The following is a 22302-nucleotide window of genomic DNA, read 5'->3' as shown; positions in this document are numbered from 1 at the left end:
CAGCTGGAGCCTCTTTCTTAACTGATCGTTGCGTACAGAGATTAGGATGTCGGCGTTGGCATTCTCCAATTTCTGTTTCCGGGATAGGCAATACTACCGCAACAAATAAGGGCGTCTGCTCCCTTGATATTGCTACTATAGGTGGTTCCATCCTTGCACCTCAACACCCATTTATCATTTTAGATAAAATAGCAGTCACAACTCCTACTGTTGAAGTAAATGCTTCAGTACGTGAAGCAGCCAAACATTTTTAGCCGATCCCTCTTTTGATAAACCTTCTAGGATCGATTGCATTTTAGGCTCCAATTTAGCCTCTTTGTTATTTGGTCAAGGCTCTCCTATCACGTTAGGAACGGATATGCCAGTAGCGGTACCTTCTCCGTTTGGCTATATTCTCTTGGGATCAGCCCCAGTGGCGACTTCTCCTTCTTCGGGGTCTGCTTCAAACCCCATTACTTCAACTTCTTCTGCCGTAGCCGCATGCTGCGCAGCACCCGGCAATGAGTTACATGCCCTTGTAGAGAACTTTTGGCGGGCTGAAGATTCACCCCCAGTTTCTCCTGCACCTTCTCCACAGGAACAGCTGTGCGAGCAATTTTACCGCGACACCACTACACGTGATGCCTCCGGTCGGTATCAGGTTAGATTACCTTTCATTAATAAGGATCCTTCCTTAGTGGTCAACTCATATGCTGCCGCGTACTCATGCTTTTGCGCCTTGGAACGAAAGTTTAAAACAGATCCTAACTTTCAGAAACTATATATTGAATTTATGCAAGACTATCTTGACCAAAACCATATGCAATTAGCTGATGGACCTGTCTCTTACTATATTCCCCATCATGGGATTTTTAAGATTCATGGGGACAACCCCAAGATTCGCGTCGTCTTCGACGCCTCCGCTAAAACCCCCAGTGGTACTTCATTAAACGATCTTTTGTTTGCTGGTCCTAAATTGCACCCTCTTTTATCCGATATAATTTCATTGTTCAGACAATATCCATTTGTCTTTTCCTGTGATATTAGGCAAATGTTTCGCCAAATATCTATGCATTACGAGGACAGACAGTTCCAATGCATTTTATGGCGGTCATCTCCCGACCAGCCTATACGCACTTATTACTTAAACACTGTTACATACGGCACAAGATCAGCTCCTTATCTGGCACTCCGTACACTGGCTCAGCTTGCCGATGATGAGGAAACAAATTTTCCTGAGGGAGCTGCTGCTTTAAAAAGAAACATATTTGTCGATGACGTTGCCGTGGGTGCGTACTCCCTGACAGCAGCTATACGTCTGCGTAATCAACTTATTGCGCTATTACACTCTGGAGGCTTTGACCTCCGTAAATGGGTTGCTAACCACCCTTCCCTACTTATGGGAATCCCGTTGGAGCACCACGTTGCTTCCACTTCTTTCAGCACCACTTCAGCGTGCTCTATTTCTTTATTGGGCGCATTATGGAACCCTACTACGGATTCCTTTAGTATTCGACTTGACATCAAGTCCAGCCCCAGTGGCACTGTTACCAAACGTTTGGTACTCTCTTTTATAGCCCAAATTTTGGCGTATGCGGTTGGCTTGCACCCTTTACATTTAACTTAAAGGCCTTCTTACAAGCCTTATGGAGACAGTCTCTCCAATGGGACACTCCTTTGCCAGAGCAACTTGCCTCTCAATGGCAATCTCTTATTCATGATTTTTCTACTTTGGAGCAGGCAACATTACCTCGCCCATTCACGCCCACTGCGGCTACTACTTCCTACATCCTTCATGGATTCTCTGATGCCTCAGCAAGAGGTCATTCAGCTGTTTTATACTTGGTTGGGGTGGAATCGAGCTCACCTCCAGCTCTTTTATGCGCTAAAACGCGCGTTGCTCCTTTACACACTTTAACTATTCCACCTTCCACAAAATTGTGTCTTCGGACGGCTGCATGTTCTTGCCAAGTGTCCTGTCTGCCCACAGTTCCAACAAACGGGACCTCGGTACGCCGACGTTCTTCTTTCCGGTACCTCCTGAGTTCCGGTTTCTCGAATAGCTGACACCTGTGGTAGCGGTTTCCTGGTTCGATGACCCAATGCGGGTTCGAGTAGACCTTTAGCTGGCGGCTCCCTATATCTTGCAGCTCTCTGAGTCTATATCTCCAGGTTGCAGAGAACTGATACCAATTCTTCCACCGATGCATAGGTAGCCTGCGCGAGGTGAGGTAGATGGTCGCCCTTAATATTTTTCTCTAGTATTTGCAGCTTTTGTTCTTCTGTCAGAGGAGTGTTTTACCGATTAAACAAACTTGTCATCTTGGCTATGAACAATGATGGCACCTCGTCAGACCCATGAGTTCGTCGGCGTATTTCTTCCATGAGCCGGTCGTCGTAGTCAGGATCCTGAAAAGTTTTCTTCAATCCTCGCACCAGCTCTTGCCACGAAGAGAATCCTTGCCTCTTGGCTCTAAACCATATTTTCGCCGTGCCAGTTAACAAATCGTCGAATCCTCGAAAAACCTCTTCCTGCGATACACTTCTTGAGGCCATCCGCACTTCGACATCTTCCAGGAAGTTAGCCAGCGTACATCCTGCCTCTTCACCGAGAAAGTCAGGCCCCACTTGTATAATTTCGGGTCCCGTCGAGAAACATGCGGTACGTCATTCTTGGTAGAGGTAGAAGCGGTAGCTCGCATCTCGGGGCGGGTAATTGGTGACAAAGCCTCCTGTGGTACACTCCATCTGATGTCTGTCCGGATAGGTTGGGGGTTCCTCCCTAATTCTAGCTGGTCCAGTTCTTCTACGATATTATCGTGCTTCCCTTCTTTCCTCCCTACATAATCTGGCACCGGAAATTGCTCCGTCGATGATGTACCCAGGGTTGAACTCTTAAGCTTGATTCTCAACTCCTGTATCGCCTCCTTTAACTCCGCAATTTGACCTACCAGCCCTTCTTCCGGTAAGATCCGGTTACATCGCTGGTATATGTGTAACAGCCGCGTATTAAGTCGCTTCAGTTCACTAGATTCTGCTCCTTCATCACATAATTCCACCGCTCCTTTCAACACCAGGAACTTCTTCTCACAAATTGTGAATTCCGTGTTAGGGTCTAAGTTGGCAATAAAACTGGGATCAAGAGAAACATCCTTGGATAAAGCTTCATGCAGCCTTCTGCGCAGATCTTGGCAATTACCTTCCGCGTTTATTCCCCTTATTTCCAATTCGTACTGCAACTCTTCCTTCAACAGCCTATAAACATCCATCTTAGGGAACGTAAAATTCTACTTCCGGCTCGAGAAATTAAAGTCGAGCCCCACGTTGGGCGCCAAATTGTTACGTCACCTCTACAAATACCTCTGGACAAGGCAAGCTCAGTGGAGACGGGGTGGGTAAGGAGAAAAGGGGTGACAAGGAAGAGGAAATATGATGACTACTAATAATACTAAGGGAAAAGAAAAATAACAAAATAAGTAAAATTAGAATTAAAAAAAAAAGTAGTTACCTAGTAACCGCTCTTCGGTTAGCGAACCTGCGTTGTGCGACTCTATAGGCCGATACTCTAACTATACGGCTACACTAATGTAGCAATAATTAATTAATGCCAGCTATGCTTATAATGTGATTGCACAGCAAAAAAAATAACAACTGGAATAAATAAAAAAAACTTCTGAATTAAGGTTATAATTGAACTAGAAGACGGAAAAGTTCCTTTACAAAAAAAACGAATCTACTAATTAATACTAACTTAGAAGAAATTACATCCGCAGCTTGAGCTAATAAAATTAATCCAATAACCAAAATTATATCTAACACTCCTAAAAAGATAGTCCCGATTCAAAATTAAGTTCCACACTTACGTAGTATATTACCAGGCCTGGTCGTCGTTGTCCTTTCTCCAGTCTTCTTCTTAGATGACCATTACTTTCCTTCTGCCCTCCGAGAAACGAATAGTTCTTCACTCGGCAATTTATTCTATAGAGATTGCAGAGGGAAGAGCGAAATCCGCCTGACTACTTCCTTTTATTTAAATTCTTCTCTCCTTTCTCCAAGACAAGGTATACCTATTTTTTCCTCCTTTTTTTCTGAATTCAGATCGCATCAGTCTCTAACCCCATATGATCCTCTCGTCGCTTGTCTTTTTTCCGCTGCCCTCTTCACACAACCCTGTGCTCTTCTCAATATAATTTATCAGCCATACATTCTTCATTTCTCTTGAACAAATTTCCTGGACTCATTTTCTTAATCCTAAATTTTCCCTAACCCTAACTAAATAGATAGAAAAAAATTTAGAAATAACTATAGTCATACTGCCAGAATTGTTTTCGTTTTGAGAAGCTGTTACATCGTAACAACCAATATATTTTCTTATTAATTATTTTTTGAGCTATTAATCTTGGGAAACGGTGCTGCGGCATTGCCATAACTTTCTTTAAGTAGTTGTAATGGAGTCTCATGGTGTAGTTGAAGAGGGGTAGTGCATTTGTTTCGGAATATGCAATGTAATGGGGCATGTTTCTAGGCAGCATGAACAATCTTTTGAGAAAAAACGTGCCAATTTTTTCGACAATTTGGTACCGCTGGTGTCCCCATACTTGGGCCGCGTAACACATAATCGCCCTCATCACCGAATTAAAAACCTTAAATTTAGCCTTCATCGCAACATCTTTATTTCTAATAAAGGGCTTAAAGGTAGTCAGAATTGCGGTTTTTGATACACTCAGTTTTTCTTCAAGATGTTTAGTAAGTGTCAGCTGAGGAGTCAGCCCAATACCTAAATACTTATAAAAATTGACCACTTCTATTTTCCCCGCTTAACTGCCAGCGTTCCTCTCTGCCTAATTTTCCCCCGTTTCTAAAGACCATGATTTTAGATTTACTTAAGTTAACAGTTAATTTCCACAAAGATGTATTGTCGCGTATTACTACGCGAATTTATAAAAAAAAGGGACACCAGCGGGGGGACTCCCAATTTTTCTATACATACGATTGACTGGCCACACTGTTCAGTAGGCAGTGCTGAGTTCAACACCCCTGGCGGCTAGTAGTAGTAGTCATCTATCGTCAGTCGTCATTGCTCTCTCAACCTTTTAACTGTGTGCTTGTTCAGTACAGCCTTTTACAACTGGACCGGAACGCCATCTTGCCTTCTATCAGCACATGTCTGCTTTTTGATCATTTATCATTTATCGGCCCTAGACGGCCTTTTTTGTGGCAGTGGTGGTTCCTTTTACACTGTGCCATTCAACTTAGTAAGCAGCTTTATTCCAATTCGCTTCAAATAGTGGATTAACAGGTGAATCAATTCGTCAATCGGTAAGTCAGCCTATTTTATCCTTTACATCCTCCTTACCCCTGGGGTATTATTCTTATTACTATTATCATTATTATTATTCCTTCTACCTGGGAGTGGTCTGACTTGCTGGCGGATGTTTATTCACTCTTTTACATCATTCATCAACTTACGCTACACTTCTGCTGCTTCACCTAATTATTCGGCACTACCTACAACTTGTGAGCACTGTTTTACACGCATCCAGTGTGCGTCCAGTTAATCTCAGCCTCCTTCTTAGCGCTGATTCAGGGTAGCCTCGTCTTCAAGGTATTTCCCACTTTATATTTGTTATTTACTATCAAAGGTGATTTAAGGGCCTTTTAACATTTATCCTCTCTTTTATACTTTTTGCTCTGATTTTTCCATAGGCCAGAGCTGGTCCTCCGTTTCATAGGAAACCGGATTGTGGGGGCTTGCCTCTACGTCTGCCGTTTTCATTCATTCACACCAGCACCTTGGATCTGCATGGGCTTCGACAGCTTAATCCAGTCCATTACCAGTGCGCCTGACATCGGCGTTGCCGGCTGAAGACTGGGTTTTGGGTTACCATCACCAAAAACGATGTAGTGAAGAAAAATAAATGCATGGTCGTTGTAAACACTAAAAGACTAGTTCTTATTTTTCGACCACCTGATTCCTGATCTTTAGCAAGTGGGTATTTCCAGTTTAAATACTCCACATTTACTACCAGAGGGTTAATCTTTACTTGTATTCTGGGCCGTTTTCGACTGGTATTTACTACCAGAGGCTAATTCTTTATTTGTATTCTGGGCCGTTTCCTACTGGTATTTACTACCAGAGGTTAATCTTTACTTGTATTCTGGGCCGTTTCCTACTGGTATTTACTACCAGAGGATAATCTTAAATTGCATTCTGGGCCGTTTCCGACTGGTATTACTTCATTTCCGTTCTGGGCTCTCTTCCTTCTGGCTACATCCGGTAAGGAATTTTACAATTTCCCTTTAAATCATCTTTATTTTACACGTGTCTGGTGACCCCAATCACAGGGATTTACGACCCCTTTGCTTGAGTGTCGCTTGCATTGAATACAGTGTTACCATCACTGTTTAGTCTAGCCCTGTCTAGTATTGTTATCGGCTTATTGCCTGTGTGTATTAAGGAGTGTGGATAAGCACCAACTTAGCGTGCACCCCCCTTAGCACCTACTTCCGGTCTTGGGTAACCACTTGACTCTTTGAGTTTACTTTTATACATTGCCTTGTATTTCATTTTGTATTTTGTATACTTACATGCTTCTATGCTTCTAGATACCTTTTATTATACTTAAATTGTGTATACCTTACTTTATATTTTTTGTCTTGATTGTATACTCACATGCTTCTATGCTTCTAGACACATTTTATTATACTTAATTGAAGTTGTGATCCACATTTGCACATCTTGGTATGCTTGTTACTTCGTAGGGTAAGTGTGCCTTTTACTTTACTATTTGAATTGTTTGTTAACTTTTGTGCTCTAGTGACTTCCTTTGATTCAACATGTCACCCCATTTGTCTGCCAAGGCATTTAATCGCATATGCCGATTAGCTATTCGCGGTTATAATCAAATTCAAGCAGAAATTGATAGGTTTTCGCAGTCCATTTCTACCCCCGTGACTGAGTATCAAGCCCTTTTAGATGCTCTTCAAAATGATCACAATAATGTCAAAGGGGAGCTCACTCCTTATCGGGAGTTAGCTGAGGCCTTGCCTGACCTTACCCTTGAGATTCTCGACCAACAGTTGGAGGCTGTTGGCGATTGTTACACAGGGCTTGTGCGACAACTATCTGAATTAATTCGAGTTTCCTCATTACCGGCGAGCTCTACTAGGCTTAGCATTGATCCTCAAGACATTAATACTACTATGTCTACTGCACCTTCTTCTATTAACACCTCTAATGCATTTTATCCGGTGCAGTCAATACCTAAATTCTCTGGGAGACCTTCGGATTGGCGCGGGTTTATTTCCCGTTTCGAATCCATTATCAATACGAGTAACCAACTAAATTCAATTCAAAAGTTTCAATTTCTTTATGATGGTCTGGATTCCAATTCACAAACCTTAATCTCGCATTTGGATTTCACACCTGAAATGTACCCAGTAGCTTTGAATATCTTAAAGAAGCGTTATGATGATCCTCAGGGCATCATTGATTATCATGCTAACGGACTTGTTGGCCTTTCTAAACCGGGCTCCTCCTTTAAGGACTTTGCCACATTTGTGGACACTTTAAATGTACACTATCGTGCACTGGCGGCTCTGCCCCAGGTTGATGAACATCAAGCCATTATAGTTTCACTACTGGTCTCGAAATTTGATCCAGCCACCTTACATGAATATAAAAAATATCGGCGGAGAGTTGCTCAAAATAACTCCACGGTTACAGTCAACCAACTCCTCGAATTTCTCGATCAAAGCTTGAAGGAGAGACAGTTGGACGTCTCTCACCCAACTGCAACTTCAACTCCGACTCCCAGATCAAACTATAAGCCTAAGCCTAGATTTAACCAGTCTAAATTTAAGGCGCCTGTCTATGCGGCCGAACCATTAGACTTAACATATACTTGCAACTTTTGCAATCAAGCTTCACACATTATATTTCATTGTGAAGACTTTAAAGCCAAGTCACCCCGCGAGCGTTACAATTTCATTAAATCCAAGAATCTTTGCATTAATTGTTTGCGGAACCACTCTATTTCCCAATGCACTAATCGCGCGAAATGCAAAAGGTGTGGGAAGCCTCACCATACTCTCTTACATTTTGGAACTTCTCCCACGAAGAGAGTTGAATCTCCTCAACCCAAGTCTCCTCCTTCGAGGCCTGGTAATACTACACCACCAGGAACTTCCAGAGCTCCTCAGCCTGAATCATCACCACCTACAGTGTCGGTGACTGTACCAGCCCATGTTGCTGCTACGACTGTGCCCACTAAGCGGCAGTCACTCTTACTCGCGACCACACTCGTCCGCATTCAAACATCCCCGCACTCCTATTTGGTGCTTAGGGGAATTTTAGACACCGCAGCTGGAGCCTCTTTCTTAACTGATCGTTGCGTACAGAGATTAGGATGTCGGCGTTGGCATTCTCCAATTTCTGTTTCCGGGATAGGCAATACTACCGCAACAAATAAGGGCGTCTGCTCCCTTGATATTGCTACTATAGGTGGTTCCATCCTTGCACCTCAACACCCATTTATCATTTTAGATAAAATAGCAGTCACAACTCCTACTGTTGAAGTAAATGCTTCAGTACGTGAAGCAGCCAAACATTTTTAGCCGATCCCTCTTTTGATAAACCTTCTAGGATCGATTGCATTTTAGGCTCCAATTTAGCCTCTTTGTTATTTGGTCAAGGCTCTCCTATCACGTTAGGAACGGATATGCCAGTAGCGGTACCTTCTCCGTTTGGCTATATTCTCTTGGGATCAGCCCCAGTGGCGACTTCTCCTTCTTCGGGGTCTGCTTCAAACCCCATTACTTCAACTTCTTCTGCCGTAGCCGCATGCTGCGCAGCACCCGGCAATGAGTTACATGCCCTTGTAGAGAACTTTTGGCGGGCTGAAGATTCACCCCCAGTTTCTCCTGCACCTTCTCCACAGGAACAGCTGTGCGAGCAATTTTACCGCGACACCACTACACGTGATGCCTCCGGTCGGTATCAGGTTAGATTACCTTTCATTAATAAGGATCCTTCCTTAGTGGTCAACTCATATGCTGCCGCGTACTCATGCTTTTGCGCCTTGGAACGAAAGTTTAAAACAGATCCTAACTTTCAGAAACTATATATTGAATTTATGCAAGACTATCTTGACCAAAACCATATGCAATTAGCTGATGGACCTGTCTCTTACTATATTCCCCATCATGGGATTTTTAAGATTCATGGGGACAACCCCAAGATTCGCGTCGTCTTCGACGCCTCCGCTAAAACCCCCAGTGGTACTTCATTAAACGATCTTTTGTTTGCTGGTCCTAAATTGCACCCTCTTTTATCCGATATAATTTCATTGTTCAGACAATATCCATTTGTCTTTTCCTGTGATATTAGGCAAATGTTTCGCCAAATATCTATGCATTACGAGGACAGACAGTTCCAATGCATTTTATGGCGGTCATCTCCCGACCAGCCTATACGCACTTATTACTTAAACACTGTTACATACGGCACAAGATCAGCTCCTTATCTGGCACTCCGTACACTGGCTCAGCTTGCCGATGATGAGGAAACAAATTTTCCTGAGGGAGCTGCTGCTTTAAAAAGAAACATATTTGTCGATGACGTTGCCGTGGGTGCGTACTCCCTGACAGCAGCTATACGTCTGCGTAATCAACTTATTGCGCTATTACACTCTGGAGGCTTTGACCTCCGTAAATGGGTTGCTAACCACCCTTCCCTACTTATGGGAATCCCGTTGGAGCACCACGTTGCTTCCACTTCTTTCAGCACCACTTCAGCGTGCTCTATTTCTTTATTGGGCGCATTATGGAACCCTACTACGGATTCCTTTAGTATTCGACTTGACATCAAGTCCAGCCCCAGTGGCACTGTTACCAAACGTTTGGTACTCTCTTTTATAGCCCAAATTTTGGCGTATGCGGTTGGCTTGCACCCTTTACATTTAACTTAAAGGCCTTCTTACAAGCCTTATGGAGACAGTCTCTCCAATGGGACACTCCTTTGCCAGAGCAACTTGCCTCTCAATGGCAATCTCTTATTCATGATTTTTCTACTTTGGAGCAGGCAACATTACCTCGCCCATTCACGCCCACTGCGGCTACTACTTCCTACATCCTTCATGGATTCTCTGATGCCTCAGCAAGAGGTCATTCAGCTGTTTTATACTTGGTTGGGGTGGAATCGAGCTCACCTCCAGCTCTTTTATGCGCTAAAACGCGCGTTGCTCCTTTACACACTTTAACTATTCCACGATTGGAACTGTGTGGAGCTCATTTGTTGGCATCACTTGCCGCTCATTACTTGAACTTATTTTCTTCTATTCTTACTATCACAAGTGTCCACCTCTGGACCGATTCGCAGATCGTTCTGCATTGGGTACAATTACCTCCTTATAAGTTCAAGGTTTATGTTTCAAATCGGGTATCCCAGATTCAAGATTGGGTTCCCACTGCCACTTGACATTATGTACCCACTAAGGACAATCCAGCTGACATTGCCTCTAGAGGTTGCAATGCCTCTACACTGCTTAACCATACACTATGGTGGCACGGCCCATCATGGCTGTCTACGCCCTCTTCAAGGCCTATCATTGGCCCTTTGGCTCTTCCGCATTCAGTCTCATCGGAATTTTCACTCCAAGCTGAATGCGCTACTGTAGTTCCGATTCCTCCTGTGCAACTATTTGATCACATTCCATCATGGAGTTCATTACTCCTTGTGATTAAACTTATACTCACTTGGAAGTCCAAAGTCAAGGGGTATCCCCCCCCCGCATGAGTCATGTGATTACTGCTATTTGTTTCTACATTCAAAGGATTGCCTTTGAGAAAGATATCTCTGCCTTACGATCAGGACGATCTTCCTCTGCCGGACTACAGCGTTTAACGCCTTTTATTGATTCTAATGGGTTAATTCGAGTCGGCGGTCGACTCCAAAATACTACTTCTCTTAAAACTTGTCATCCCATTATTTTACCTAAGAGCCATTATTTAGTCAATTTACTGATTGACCATTATCACACTTTATTTCTTCATTCAGGGCTAAATCTTACACTCTATCATCTTTCACGTTCCTTTTGGATTCTGTCAGCCAGACAAGCTATTCGTTCACGCATCCATAAATGTATGGTGTGTTTTCGGGCCAAACCATCCCATAACGTTCCCTTAATGGGTCAACTTCCATCAGCGAGGGTCAATCCCTCCTTTCCTTTTACACATACGGGCATGGATTTTGCAGGGCCATTTACAATTCGGATCTCGGACTGTCGTAAGGCTCTTACTGTCAAAGTTTATCTTTGCATATTTGTATGCTTCTCTACTAAAGCTGTTCATTTAGAGCTGGCATCGGATCTTTCCACCAGTGAATTCTTAGACGTTCTACAGCGTTTCATTAGCCGACGCGGCTGTCCTGCCCATCTTTATTCAGACTGCGGAACTAATTTCGTTGGCGCTTCTGCCGCCCTTACACGAGCACTTCAATCATTACAAGCGGAGTTACAATTTTCTAAACTTATTAATGATTTTTGTTTTTCAAAATCTATATCATTTCATTTCAACCCACCTTCTGCACCTCACCAAGGAGGGCTGTGGGAACGTGCTGTTCAATCAGCTAAATACCATTTGAATAGGCTCATTGCCAATTACATCCCCACTTACAAGGTCTTAAATACTCTTGTTATACGCATTGAAGGCATCTTAAATTCTAGGCCTCTTTCTACCATCTCCAGTGATCCTAATGATTTCTCTGCCTTAACTCCGGCCCACTTTCTATTGGGTAGATCGTTGATTGAACCACCAGATGCGGATGCGGCCATTCAACAATGTTCGCCTCGCCAACTACACTGGATTCAGACCGTCATTAAGGATTTTTGGACACGCTGGAAATCTGAATACCTTCCAGCTCTTGCACCTCGTGGGAAGTGGACCTCAACCTCCCCTAATCTTTCGGTTGGAGATCTCGTATTGATTGATGCTGATAACACTCCGCCCTCTTGTTGGCCTTTGGCCCGTGTACTGCAGGTCTTTCCTGGTTCAGATGGTATAGTACGACGTGCTCGTCTCAAAACTGCAACTTCCGAGCTTACTCGTCCAGCAGTTAAGCTCTTTCGCCTTCCAATTTATGATTAAATTGCAAGCTACCTTCATTAACTATTCTTAATCTTATGTTTCTTGTTCCGCTAGTTATTTCTATCAGTTTTACACTTCATTTGTTTTTGTATTCTCTCAAGAGGTTGCTTTATATAATTTATCTCAAGGCCCAGCGCCGTTTCCTCCTGTTGGCCCCTATCTAATCTTCTCAAGACCTCTCGACGACGTTGACCCCTTGGGTTCAGTCTCTTAATCTTGCTCCGTAGCATGACTTCCCTTGGGCGAGTCTGAGTGGAGGCCGGGTACATATCTGCTTATTCTCTCGTTACTCTCTCCCTGTAGCCACAGCGCTACACCTGAGCTTTGCTCATTTGTATATACACTTTGTAGTTTATGCCTCTATGGCTTATATTTAGTTAATTACGATTTTCACATGGAGTCATTCTCCTTTTGGCCCCCAGTGTCGCGTATTACTACGCGAATTTATAAAAAAAGGGACACCAGCGGGGGGACTCCCAATTTTTCTATACATACGATTGACTGGCCACACTGTTCAGTAGGCAGTGCTGAGTTCAACACCCCTGGCGGCTAGTAGTAGTAGTCATCTATCGTCAGTCGTCATTGCTCTCTCAACCTTTTAACTGTGTGCTTGTTCAGTACAGCCTTTTACAACTGGACCGGAACGCCATCTTGCCTTCTATCAGCACATGTCTGCTTTTTGATCATTTATCATTTATCGGCCCTAGACGGCCTTTTTTGTGGCAGTGGTGGTTCCTTTTACACTGTGCCATTCAACTTAGTAAGCAGCTTTATTCCAATTCGCTTCAAATAGTGGATTAACAGGTGAATCAATTCGTCAATCGGTAAGTCAGCCTATTTTATCCTTTACATCCTCCTTACCCCTGGGGTATTATTCTTATTACTATTATCATTATTATTATTCCTTCTACCTGGGAGTGGTCTGACTTGCTGGCGGATGTTTATTCACTCTTTTACATCATTCATCAACTTACGCTACACTTCTGCTGCTTCACCTAATTATTCGGCACTACCTACAACTTGTGAGCACTGTTTTACACGCATCCAGTGTGCGTCCAGTTAATCTCAGCCTCCTTCTTAGCGCTGATTCAGGGTAGCCTCGTCTTCAAGGTATTTCCCACTTTATATTTGTTATTTACTATCAAAGGTGATTTAAGGGCCTTTTAACATTTATCCTCTCTTTTATACTTTTTGCTCTGATCTTTTCCATAGGCCAGAGCTGGTCCTCCGTTTCATAGGAAACCGGATTGTGGGGGCTTGCCTCTACGTCTGCCGTTTTCATTCATTCACACCAGCACCTTGGATCTGCATGGGCTTCGACAGCTTAATCCAGTCCATTACCAGTGCGCCTGACATCGGCGTTGCCGGCTGAAGACTGGGTTTTGGGTTACCATCACCAAAAACGATGTAGTGAAGAAAAATAAATGCATGGTCGTTGTAAACACTAAAAGACTAGTTCTTATTTTTCGACCACCTGATTCCTGATCTTTAGCAAGTGGGTATTTCCAGTTTAAATACTCCACATGTATATTTAGCTAATCTATTTATCATGGTTTGTAGGATGAGAGGGTCTGTTGCTAAAAGAACGATATCGTCTGCATACATCAAACATCTTATATTGATACCACTTATGTTTATTCCTCCACCCACACATTCATTTAAATCGTTCAGAAACAAAGAGAACATTAGAGGAGAAAGTAAGCAGCCCTGTTTAAGACCCATTTTAGTAGGGAAACTTGGAGTGACACCACCACTTGTCCACACTGAAGATTCACTGTTTAAATAGAGGTTCTGTACTATGTTAATAAATTTATTTGAAATACCGAACGTATACAGTTTATAATAGAGCGCATGTCTATCTGGGGAGTCGAATGCTGATTTAAAGTCGACAAAAAAAGCGTAAACTTTTTTCCTTTTTTGTGCAGTCACTAATTTTATTAAATTCATTAAGGTGAATATATTATTGACTGTCGAATATACTTTTCGAAACCCCGCTTGGTTTTCACACAGTATATTATTTTCATACACCCAACATTCTAACCTTTCTAGCAACAGCCCGGTAAATAGCTTGGAAACAGAATCAAGGAAAGAAATACCCTTATAATTAGTTACTGAGTTAACATCGCCTTTTTTATGCAGTGGGTAAATTATAGATTTGCTAAAACTACTTGGTATTTTTGCTGTCTCAAAGATATGATTAAAAAATTTTAATAGATTCTCTTGGTAATTTGAACTACTATTTTTAAAAAACTCAAATGGTACTCGATCGAAACCAGGAGCTTTTCCCACCTTTGACTTGCTGATAACACGTTGTAGCTCCCTTAATTCGAATGGCTTATCTAAGGCTTCAATTTCATTATATGGAAGCGCATAGAGTATGCGATCTGCGCATAGTTCAGGGTTTACTAATTTCAGGACTAGATATAAAATTACGTTTTTTAAATTTTCTAACCACTTCCCAAAATTTGTTTCCATCTTTAGCAGAGTGAAGTTTTTCCATTAATCCTAGCATATATTCTCTTTTCTTTTTCTTACACAGCCGTTTATGTTGATTCACTTTTTGAATGTACTGATCTTTAATAAAAGGCGTTCCTATCTTTCTGAATAATTTTAAAAAGCTAAAAGTTTGCCTCCTACTTTTTTTACATTCGGCATCAAACCACTTCTGTTTGGGCTGATCCCTGAAAGTGACACCATGATGTTTTTTACCTAAACTTGCGCATTTCTAATTACCTCAACAAAATAGTTTACCCCCTCCTGCGAATCAAAAGGGAATTCAGTTATATTGGCCAACCCTTTCTCAAAAAATTGCTCATCATTCTTTGTCCATAACAATTTAGGCAGCAGTGGTAAAGTGTAATAATCATCTTTTCGTTCCACAAATAAATTAATCGACAAAGCAATAGGCATGTGGTCTGAAAAAACCTCATTTAGTACTTTAAAATCCACCATGTTTTCTAATAGATCAGAATGAACACAACAAAGATCGTTCACAGAGCAGCCTGGCCCACCTATGAAAGTATACTCTCCCTCTCTATCCCCTTTTGTTCTTCCATTCATAATTATTAAGTTATTATTATCACATAATTCGAGGATTTTTCTACCATTTGAATTTACTATGGAATCTTTAGAATTTCTACTAGAAACTATCTCCTGCAATGGGGGAACTATCTCAGACGGGACAATTTGTAATTCTCCAACCCTTGCATTACAATCTCCCATTAGAACAGTTTTATATTCAGAATAACAGTTCAATAAATTTGCAATATTTTCAAATTCACTATCCCAATTGTTAATATTAATGTATACTGGACACAAATAAAATTCTAAACCACTCAATTTACACCTTATTAAGTTACAATTATGTACTGAAACAAATTCAAACAAGTCGGTGAACCAACAGAGCTTTTTTATTGCGTACAACATCCCACCTTTAGCTCTTCCAAATTTAGAGGATCTAGTTGCATATACCCAAAATAATTTATATTCCTTGAAATGAAATTCGAACAATGATACATCCTTTTCTTCCAAATGAGTTTCAATTAAAATAAAAATTTCAAAACCTTTAACAAAATTTAAAAAATTTACCTGATCAATTTTATTTTTGAGGCCGGCTATATTATAACTTAAAATTGACAGATTACGCAATTCAGATAATTATTGACGGACGGGAATCAGAAGTTTTTTGGGCTGGGTTCTTTGATGTCTCTTGAATTAGCCATTGAAAATTTTTGATTCGTCATCTGCTTCAACACCTCTATTCCATCTTCTTTTCCAGTAATTAGGCCACGTCCCTCTTCCCAGTGGAACCTTCTATTGTTATATAAAAAGAAGTTATCACCCATAATTATTTTTGCTTCTGGGTGTACCGCTCTTATTTTGAATCTTATTTCGAGTAACTTTTTCTTTTTGTTTCTTAAATCGTATGGCAAATCTTTATTAATCCACATCCCCGTGCCTTTAAGTTTTTTAGTGTTCTTCAGCACCTTAGCCACATCCGAGGTTTTAATGAATTCCACTAATACAGGGCGATTATCCTTTTCCTTGCGACCTATTTTAAAAGCTCTATCAATTAACAGTTCTTCCTTTATACCAAGAACACTATCGCATAATTCCCTGACTGCTGTAGTTTCCTCTCCTTCCCTTACAGCAGGAATTCCTCCAAAAATTAACCTTTTACGCTTAGAAAACATTATTAAGTTGTCCACTGTATTTTTAAGTTGCAAGTTTTGACTTTTCAAATTATTTACTCCTTTTTCGTGTCTGAATGTTCGTCTGTTAATTTAATTAATCGGGCCTCTAGCCTATTAAAATCATCTTTATTTGGCAACGATTTTAACTGTTCATTTAACAATAATTTAAACTTATTTAAAAGGTCATCTGCATCCATATTGACGTAATTTAAGTTTTCTACTCTTTCACCCAATTGTTTTTTTCTGTTAAATACTAACTCTGGTGAGTAATCAACCCTTATACTTAACTTTTTAAACTGTAAGTTTTTGTTAAGGAGATTTTTGTACTTTTGGATAGTTTTAATTAAAGTTTCATAGTCCTATGACGAACAATATTTAACTTCATAGACATCTTTGAATATGATCTCTCTGCGTTCAGTTTGCCTTTATATCTGCAGCATAATGAAACGGACCCCTCATCCTTTTACAACCGGGGCTTGGGACCGGCTTCGGCGGATTTAGTCCGTCAGTTAGATTAGATTAGATTAAATTAGGGTGGCCTCAAGGCCTGCGCCACCGCGAACCCTATGGATCTATTGTGGCTCCCCGGCTTTAGAGCTCACCCTCCAGACCCGTCCGTTTAATCAGACTCTTAATTCTGGAGAGTGGCTCCTGGGTAAAGCTCTCCGGCCTTGGTTTTTCCTCCCCGAGAAGTAACATCCTTAGCCATACGAGCCCCTCACACTGACACAACACGTGCAGTGCCGTTTCTTCCTCTTCCTGACAGAACCTACAAAGGCTATCATCTGCCAGGCCCATGCGATGCATGTGCTTTCTGAGCCTGCAGTGGCCCGTTAATAGGCCTACAATTATCCTTATAGCCCCACGGCCTTAACGGATTAATTCTGCGGTCAGCCTCGGCGAATAGCCTCTAATGAACTCCTTCGCCAGTCGCAGCCCAGTGGTGGCAAGCCACCACTCCTGAGCCTTACTCTGCACCTATGCATTGATGGCCGCAGACTTAACCCATTTCGAAACCCCAAAGCAGGGCTCCGGGCAAACGAAGTGTCCCGCAGAGCCTTCCCGGGCCAATAAATCTGCCACTTCGTTCCCCTTGTGTCCTGAATGACCAGGTACCCAAACTAGAAAGACCATATTCTGGTCACTAATTTCCTTCAGGGCACCCAGACAGTCCCAAACCAGCCTTGAATTGACCTGGTAGGAACTAATTGCCCGTAGAGCAGCCTGACTATCCGAGAAAATTACGACCTTAGAGTTAATAATTCTTCGCCCTTTAATCTCGGTAGCACAGAACCTAATTGCAGCTAGCTCAGCCTGAAAAACTGTAGCTAGTTTTCCTAGGCTAACCGAAAAACTACATTTCGGTTTCGCCCCGTATACTCCCGCTCCTACTCCCTCCTCCAACTTGGAGCCATCTGTGTACCACATTGAATCTCCCACAACTGGGGGTCCACTTTTCCAAGCCTCCCGGTCCCCAATACAGACTTTGAAAGGCTTGTTGAAGTTATATTTGGGAGTCATAAAGTCCGAGGGCAGGCCCAGAATTGGGTCGGCCTCCAGCTCCTCATATAACTCTTGATACGCTCCTCCATGCCTAACGGTAATGGGGGCTTGTCCTGTCATAAGCCTATTGACAACGGCCTTTGCAACGCCTTGAATATATATGTGCAATGGGGGCAAATTTAATAAAACCTCCAAGGCCGCAGTAGGGGAAGTCCTCATGGCCCCAGTGACACTCAGGCAAACCAGCCTTTGAATACAACTGAGTGCTCGGATTCCCCCCACCTGCAAGGTTTTCTCCCACCATGGGTCTAACCACACTTTTATAGATCCAGAGCGTCATCCTAGGGCTTAATCCCCAACTTTTCCTACACAGCCCTTTGCAGCATCCTAAGGAAACCTTAGCTTTGTGGGAAATCATATTTATGTAAGAATTCCATGTAAGCCTTTTATCGAAGATAACCCCAAGATATTTGGCCTCCATGGACAGGGGGATAGTAAATCCCCCCAGAGTTGGTTGCTCCAATCCACCCAGATGAGGGTTGATGGAGAGACCTTCCGCTCTACTCCATCTATCCACAATATTAAGCGCTCTTTGCATGCGCCCCGAGACCGTATGAGCGAATCGTCCTTTAACCACTACTGCCAGGTCATCCGCGAAACCTAGACAATAGAAACGCTCCGCCGTCATTTTCGCTAAGAGATCATCCACCAGAATCGTCCACAGAAGGGGTGACAAAACTCCCCCCTGCGGGCAACCCCGCACCACTCTGACCTCTACCGAACAGTTATCCAACGTGGCCATAACAATGCGGCCTAATAGGTTAGACTTAATCCACTGACAGATAGTTGGCGCCAAGCCTCTTCTTGACAGGGCATCAATCAGCGACATAGCCGAGACATTATTAAAAGCCCCCTGTATGTCTAAAAATGCGGCCATCGCAAATTCTTTGTCCTCTTGGGACTTTTGAAGTAGCCTATTAAAATCATGTAATGCAAGGTCCACAGACTTGCCTGCCTGATAGGCATTTTGACGATCACTAAGGGGTTGAATTCTTAGGATTTCGTCCCGAATATGTCTGTCTAAAAGCCTTTCCAATGTTTTAAGCAGAAAGGACGACAGACTAATCGGTCTGAATGACTGCGGTGTTTGGTCCCCTAATCTCCCAACCTTAGGAAGGAACACGACCTTCACCCTTTGCCATACTTCAGGGATGAACCTCCAAGCCAAACAGCCTCTGAGGATTCTACACAGGAAGGGCATTAGCACCTCCCCTGCCTTTTGTAGAAAGGCTGGGTAAATTCCATCCGGCCCCGGGGATTTGAAGGGCTGGAACCTTGCGATCGCCCACCGCAGCCTATTTGGTTGAACGATGTGCGTCGCAATCTTCCAATCCGCTCTTGAAGGCCTTTTCGGAACCTCCGAGCTGACCTCTTCATAACCCGAGGCTGATAGTCGAGTGGACCCCGGAAAATGAGCACTCAAGAGTAATTCCAGGGTTTCCTCCATCGACTTAGTGTAGGTTCCATCATCTTTAGCCATGAAACCTACTCTGCCCGCAGTACCTTCTTTCGCCAAGGCTCTATGTATTCTGGCGCATTCTGGGGATTCTTTAATGTCCTCGCAGAATGACCGCCAGGCCTTCCTTATCTCCTTGTTGTACTGCGTCAGAGCTTGTCTATATGAATCCCAGTCCTGGTTATGTTTGGCCTTATTGAACAGCCTTCTCACCTCTTTCCTCCTCTTTTCGAGGTGACTATTCCACCAGACTGTTTTCGACCTTTGTGGTCTGATCTTTTCCGGGAAGTTATCCTGATAGGCCTCTAATATCGCCTCGTTAATATGGACCACTGCCTGTTCGATGCTCTCCGTCCTTCTAACATCAACCTTAAAGCTTGTTAGGGACTCTGTGAGCGCTTGAGTAAATCCCGTCCAGTGGGTTTCTCTAGGGCTTCGCAGCCTCTTGCTAACCAGGGGCGAGACGCATATATCGAATCTGATATGCCTATGATCGGAACAAGACAGCTCGTTCGATACATGCCAATTAACTACGGTATTTGACATGCAACGCGTGGCTAGAGTTAAATCCAACACCTCCCTCCTAGTTGCAGTCACAAAAGTCGGGACTGATCCTATATTAGACACATGCAGCCCCTCACCAGAAATGAATTCTAAAAGTAACTTACCTCTGGCGTTGTCGTCGGTGCTCCCCCATGCAGTATTGAGCGTTGGCGTCACACCCCAGTATCAGCTGCAATCTCTCTCCCCGGCAGTGGGCAACAATGTCGCCTAACAGAGATGGAAGGCAGTCCTCATCACCGGGAAAATAGGCCGAGCAAACCACAAGTTTTCTTGGTCCTCCCTCGGTGATGATATTTAGAAGAGCTGTAACAAAATCTCCAGAGCATAGCTCCGGTATAAGTGTACATCCAATTCCATACATAAGCACTATACAGGCTCTGGGTCTACTAGCAGACTTGCTGTATAGTGTCTTCCCCAATTTAGGATTAAGACCCCGGACAAACCCCCCATGGTACCATGGCTCCTGCAGTAGGGCTAAATCTAGCCCCTCGCTGTCAAACCTCCTACACACCACGGCCGAAGCAGCCTTGGCGTGGTGAAGGTTTGCCTGCACCACTTTCAGCACCATGTTAAGCGTCCAAGGTGGGCGGGGCGACGTCTCGAGTTCCCGCGGCTCCCCCCCGTGTTTCAGCGGATCCTGACTCTTGCTCCTGGCAGCTAGGCCTCTGGGGCAAGGATCCGCTTCCACCCGGGAGTTCGCCCACGGAAACCTCCATCGCTTCCACCCTCTCTCCTTTGGGATATCCTACTCCCGCCGGTAATTCGGACAGAGCGGCACGGAGGGCCTCCATTTCCCCCTCCAACTCACTCTGCCCCCCCCCAGCGTAGATTCTATTTCAGGGTCTGTGGCTTCCAACATCAACCCCTCCTCTTCCGTTGATGTTTTGGCCTCTTCCGGGCCCTGATATTTTGAGGACTTCACCCTAAACTTCACCTGTCCCCAGCCGCTGAAGCATCGTACTTTTCAAAATTCACATGACCAAATGATTTGGTTTCTTCATTTTTAACGCTAATTGTTGCGATTAGATTCTTTACTGTTTCTACCGAACTCTGTACATTTGGATCCAGGCTCATTGTAATTCAAGAAAGACAAATTTAAGGATCCTTACAATTTTGTAGGATATTCAAATTCGTAATATAATATATACTCGCTTTAGTTTTGTAAATCTTGCCCTCACGTTTTGTATCTCGCCGGTGCCTCCAATTTGTTATGTATTTAATGAACGAGTACACAAAATCTGTGATAACGTATTTATTCACTATAACAAGATACATAAGATACACGTAAGAAGTCTGTATTGCGTACTTAACGTAATGCACCTCGTGTCCTCTCTAACCTCTAACCCCCTCTACGTCTTACTGTCGATTCTACTCTATCGATATTCACAATATATATATCAGTTTCCATCTTCATTTTCAGCTGAATGTGGATTTAGTGCTGTAATTGATTTATATCGACTGGATATAACACAACGTGGAGACTTGAGACTGAAGCTAACCAAATTGGAACCTAATACGAGGGTCGTATGAAAAGTCCGTGCAAAAATAAAAACTACTTAATTTTTGGGGGTAAACCTTTTTTATTTTTCAACATAGTCTCCTTTTAGGCTTATACACTTCGTCCAACGCTGCTCTAGTTTGTTGATCCCTTCCGAATAATAGGATTTGTCCAAGTCTGAAAAATAGCCATTCGTTTCTGCAATCACCTCCTCGTTTGAATAAAATCTTTTTCCCGCCAGCCATTTCTTCATATTGGGGAAGAAATAGTAGTCCGAGGGAGCCAAGTCTGGAGAATAGGGGGGATGTGAAACGAGTTGGAACCCTATTTCCATTAATTTTGCGACCACAACTGCTGAGGTGTGAGCTGGTGCGTTGTCGTGATGGAAAAGGACTTTTTTGTGGGCCAATCGTGGGCGTTTTTCTTGCAACTCGGTTTTCAAACGGTCCAATAACGATGAATAATATGCACCTGTAATAGTTTTACTCTTTTCCAGATAGTCGATGAGGATTATTCCTTGCGAATCCCAAAAGACAGTCGCCATAATCTTTCCGGCCGAAGGAACGGTCTTCGCCTTTTTTGGCGCAGATTCCCCCTTGGTAACCCATTGTTTAGATTGTTCTTTGGTCTCAGGAGTGTAGTGATGTATCCATGTTTCATCCACAGTGACGAAACGGCGCTTAAAGTCCTGCGGATTCTTCTGGAACAGCTGCAAACCGTCCTTGCAACACTTCACACGATTTCGTTTTTGGTCAAGCGTGAGCAATCGCGGCACCTATCTTGCGGATAGCTTTGTCATGTCCAAATGTTGATGCAAAATATTATGTACCCGTTCATTCGAGATGCCCACAGCACTAGCAATCTCACGCACCTTCACTCTTCTGTCATCCATCACCATATCATGG

The 22302-nt window shown here is 43.1% G+C and overlaps 3 protein-coding genes across 3 annotated transcripts; all 3 read left to right on the top strand.

The window, feature by feature from the left end:
• The first annotated feature begins 358 nt into the window (after positions 1-358).
• Positions 359-1606, top strand: LOC141451994 (uncharacterized). The gene has a single exon (XM_074123812.1). The coding sequence runs from the start codon at positions 359-361 to the stop codon at positions 1604-1606; it is 1248 nt and encodes a 415-aa protein (XP_073979913.1).
• Positions 1607-8699: 7093 nt separating this feature from the next.
• Positions 8700-9947, top strand: LOC141451993 (uncharacterized). The gene has a single exon (XM_074123811.1). It carries the CDS (start codon positions 8700-8702, stop codon positions 9945-9947), a length of 1248 nt encoding a protein of 415 aa, XP_073979912.1.
• A 1273-nt stretch (positions 9948-11220) lies between these two features.
• LOC141451992 (uncharacterized) lies at positions 11221-12123 on the top strand. Its single transcript, XM_074123810.1, has one exon. It carries the CDS (start codon positions 11221-11223, stop codon positions 12121-12123), a length of 903 nt encoding a protein of 300 aa, XP_073979911.1.
• The last annotated feature ends 10179 nt before the right edge of the window (positions 12124-22302 follow it).

This window comes from Rhodnius prolixus, unplaced genomic scaffold (genome assembly GCF_049639745.1).
Source record: "Rhodnius prolixus isolate KJV_2025 unplaced genomic scaffold, Rpr scaffold_26, whole genome shotgun sequence".
Classification (NCBI taxonomy): Eukaryota; Metazoa; Arthropoda; class Insecta; order Hemiptera; family Reduviidae; genus Rhodnius; species Rhodnius prolixus.
Note: the sequence above shows the minus strand (reverse complement) of the source record. Positions and strands in the feature narration are given on the sequence as shown.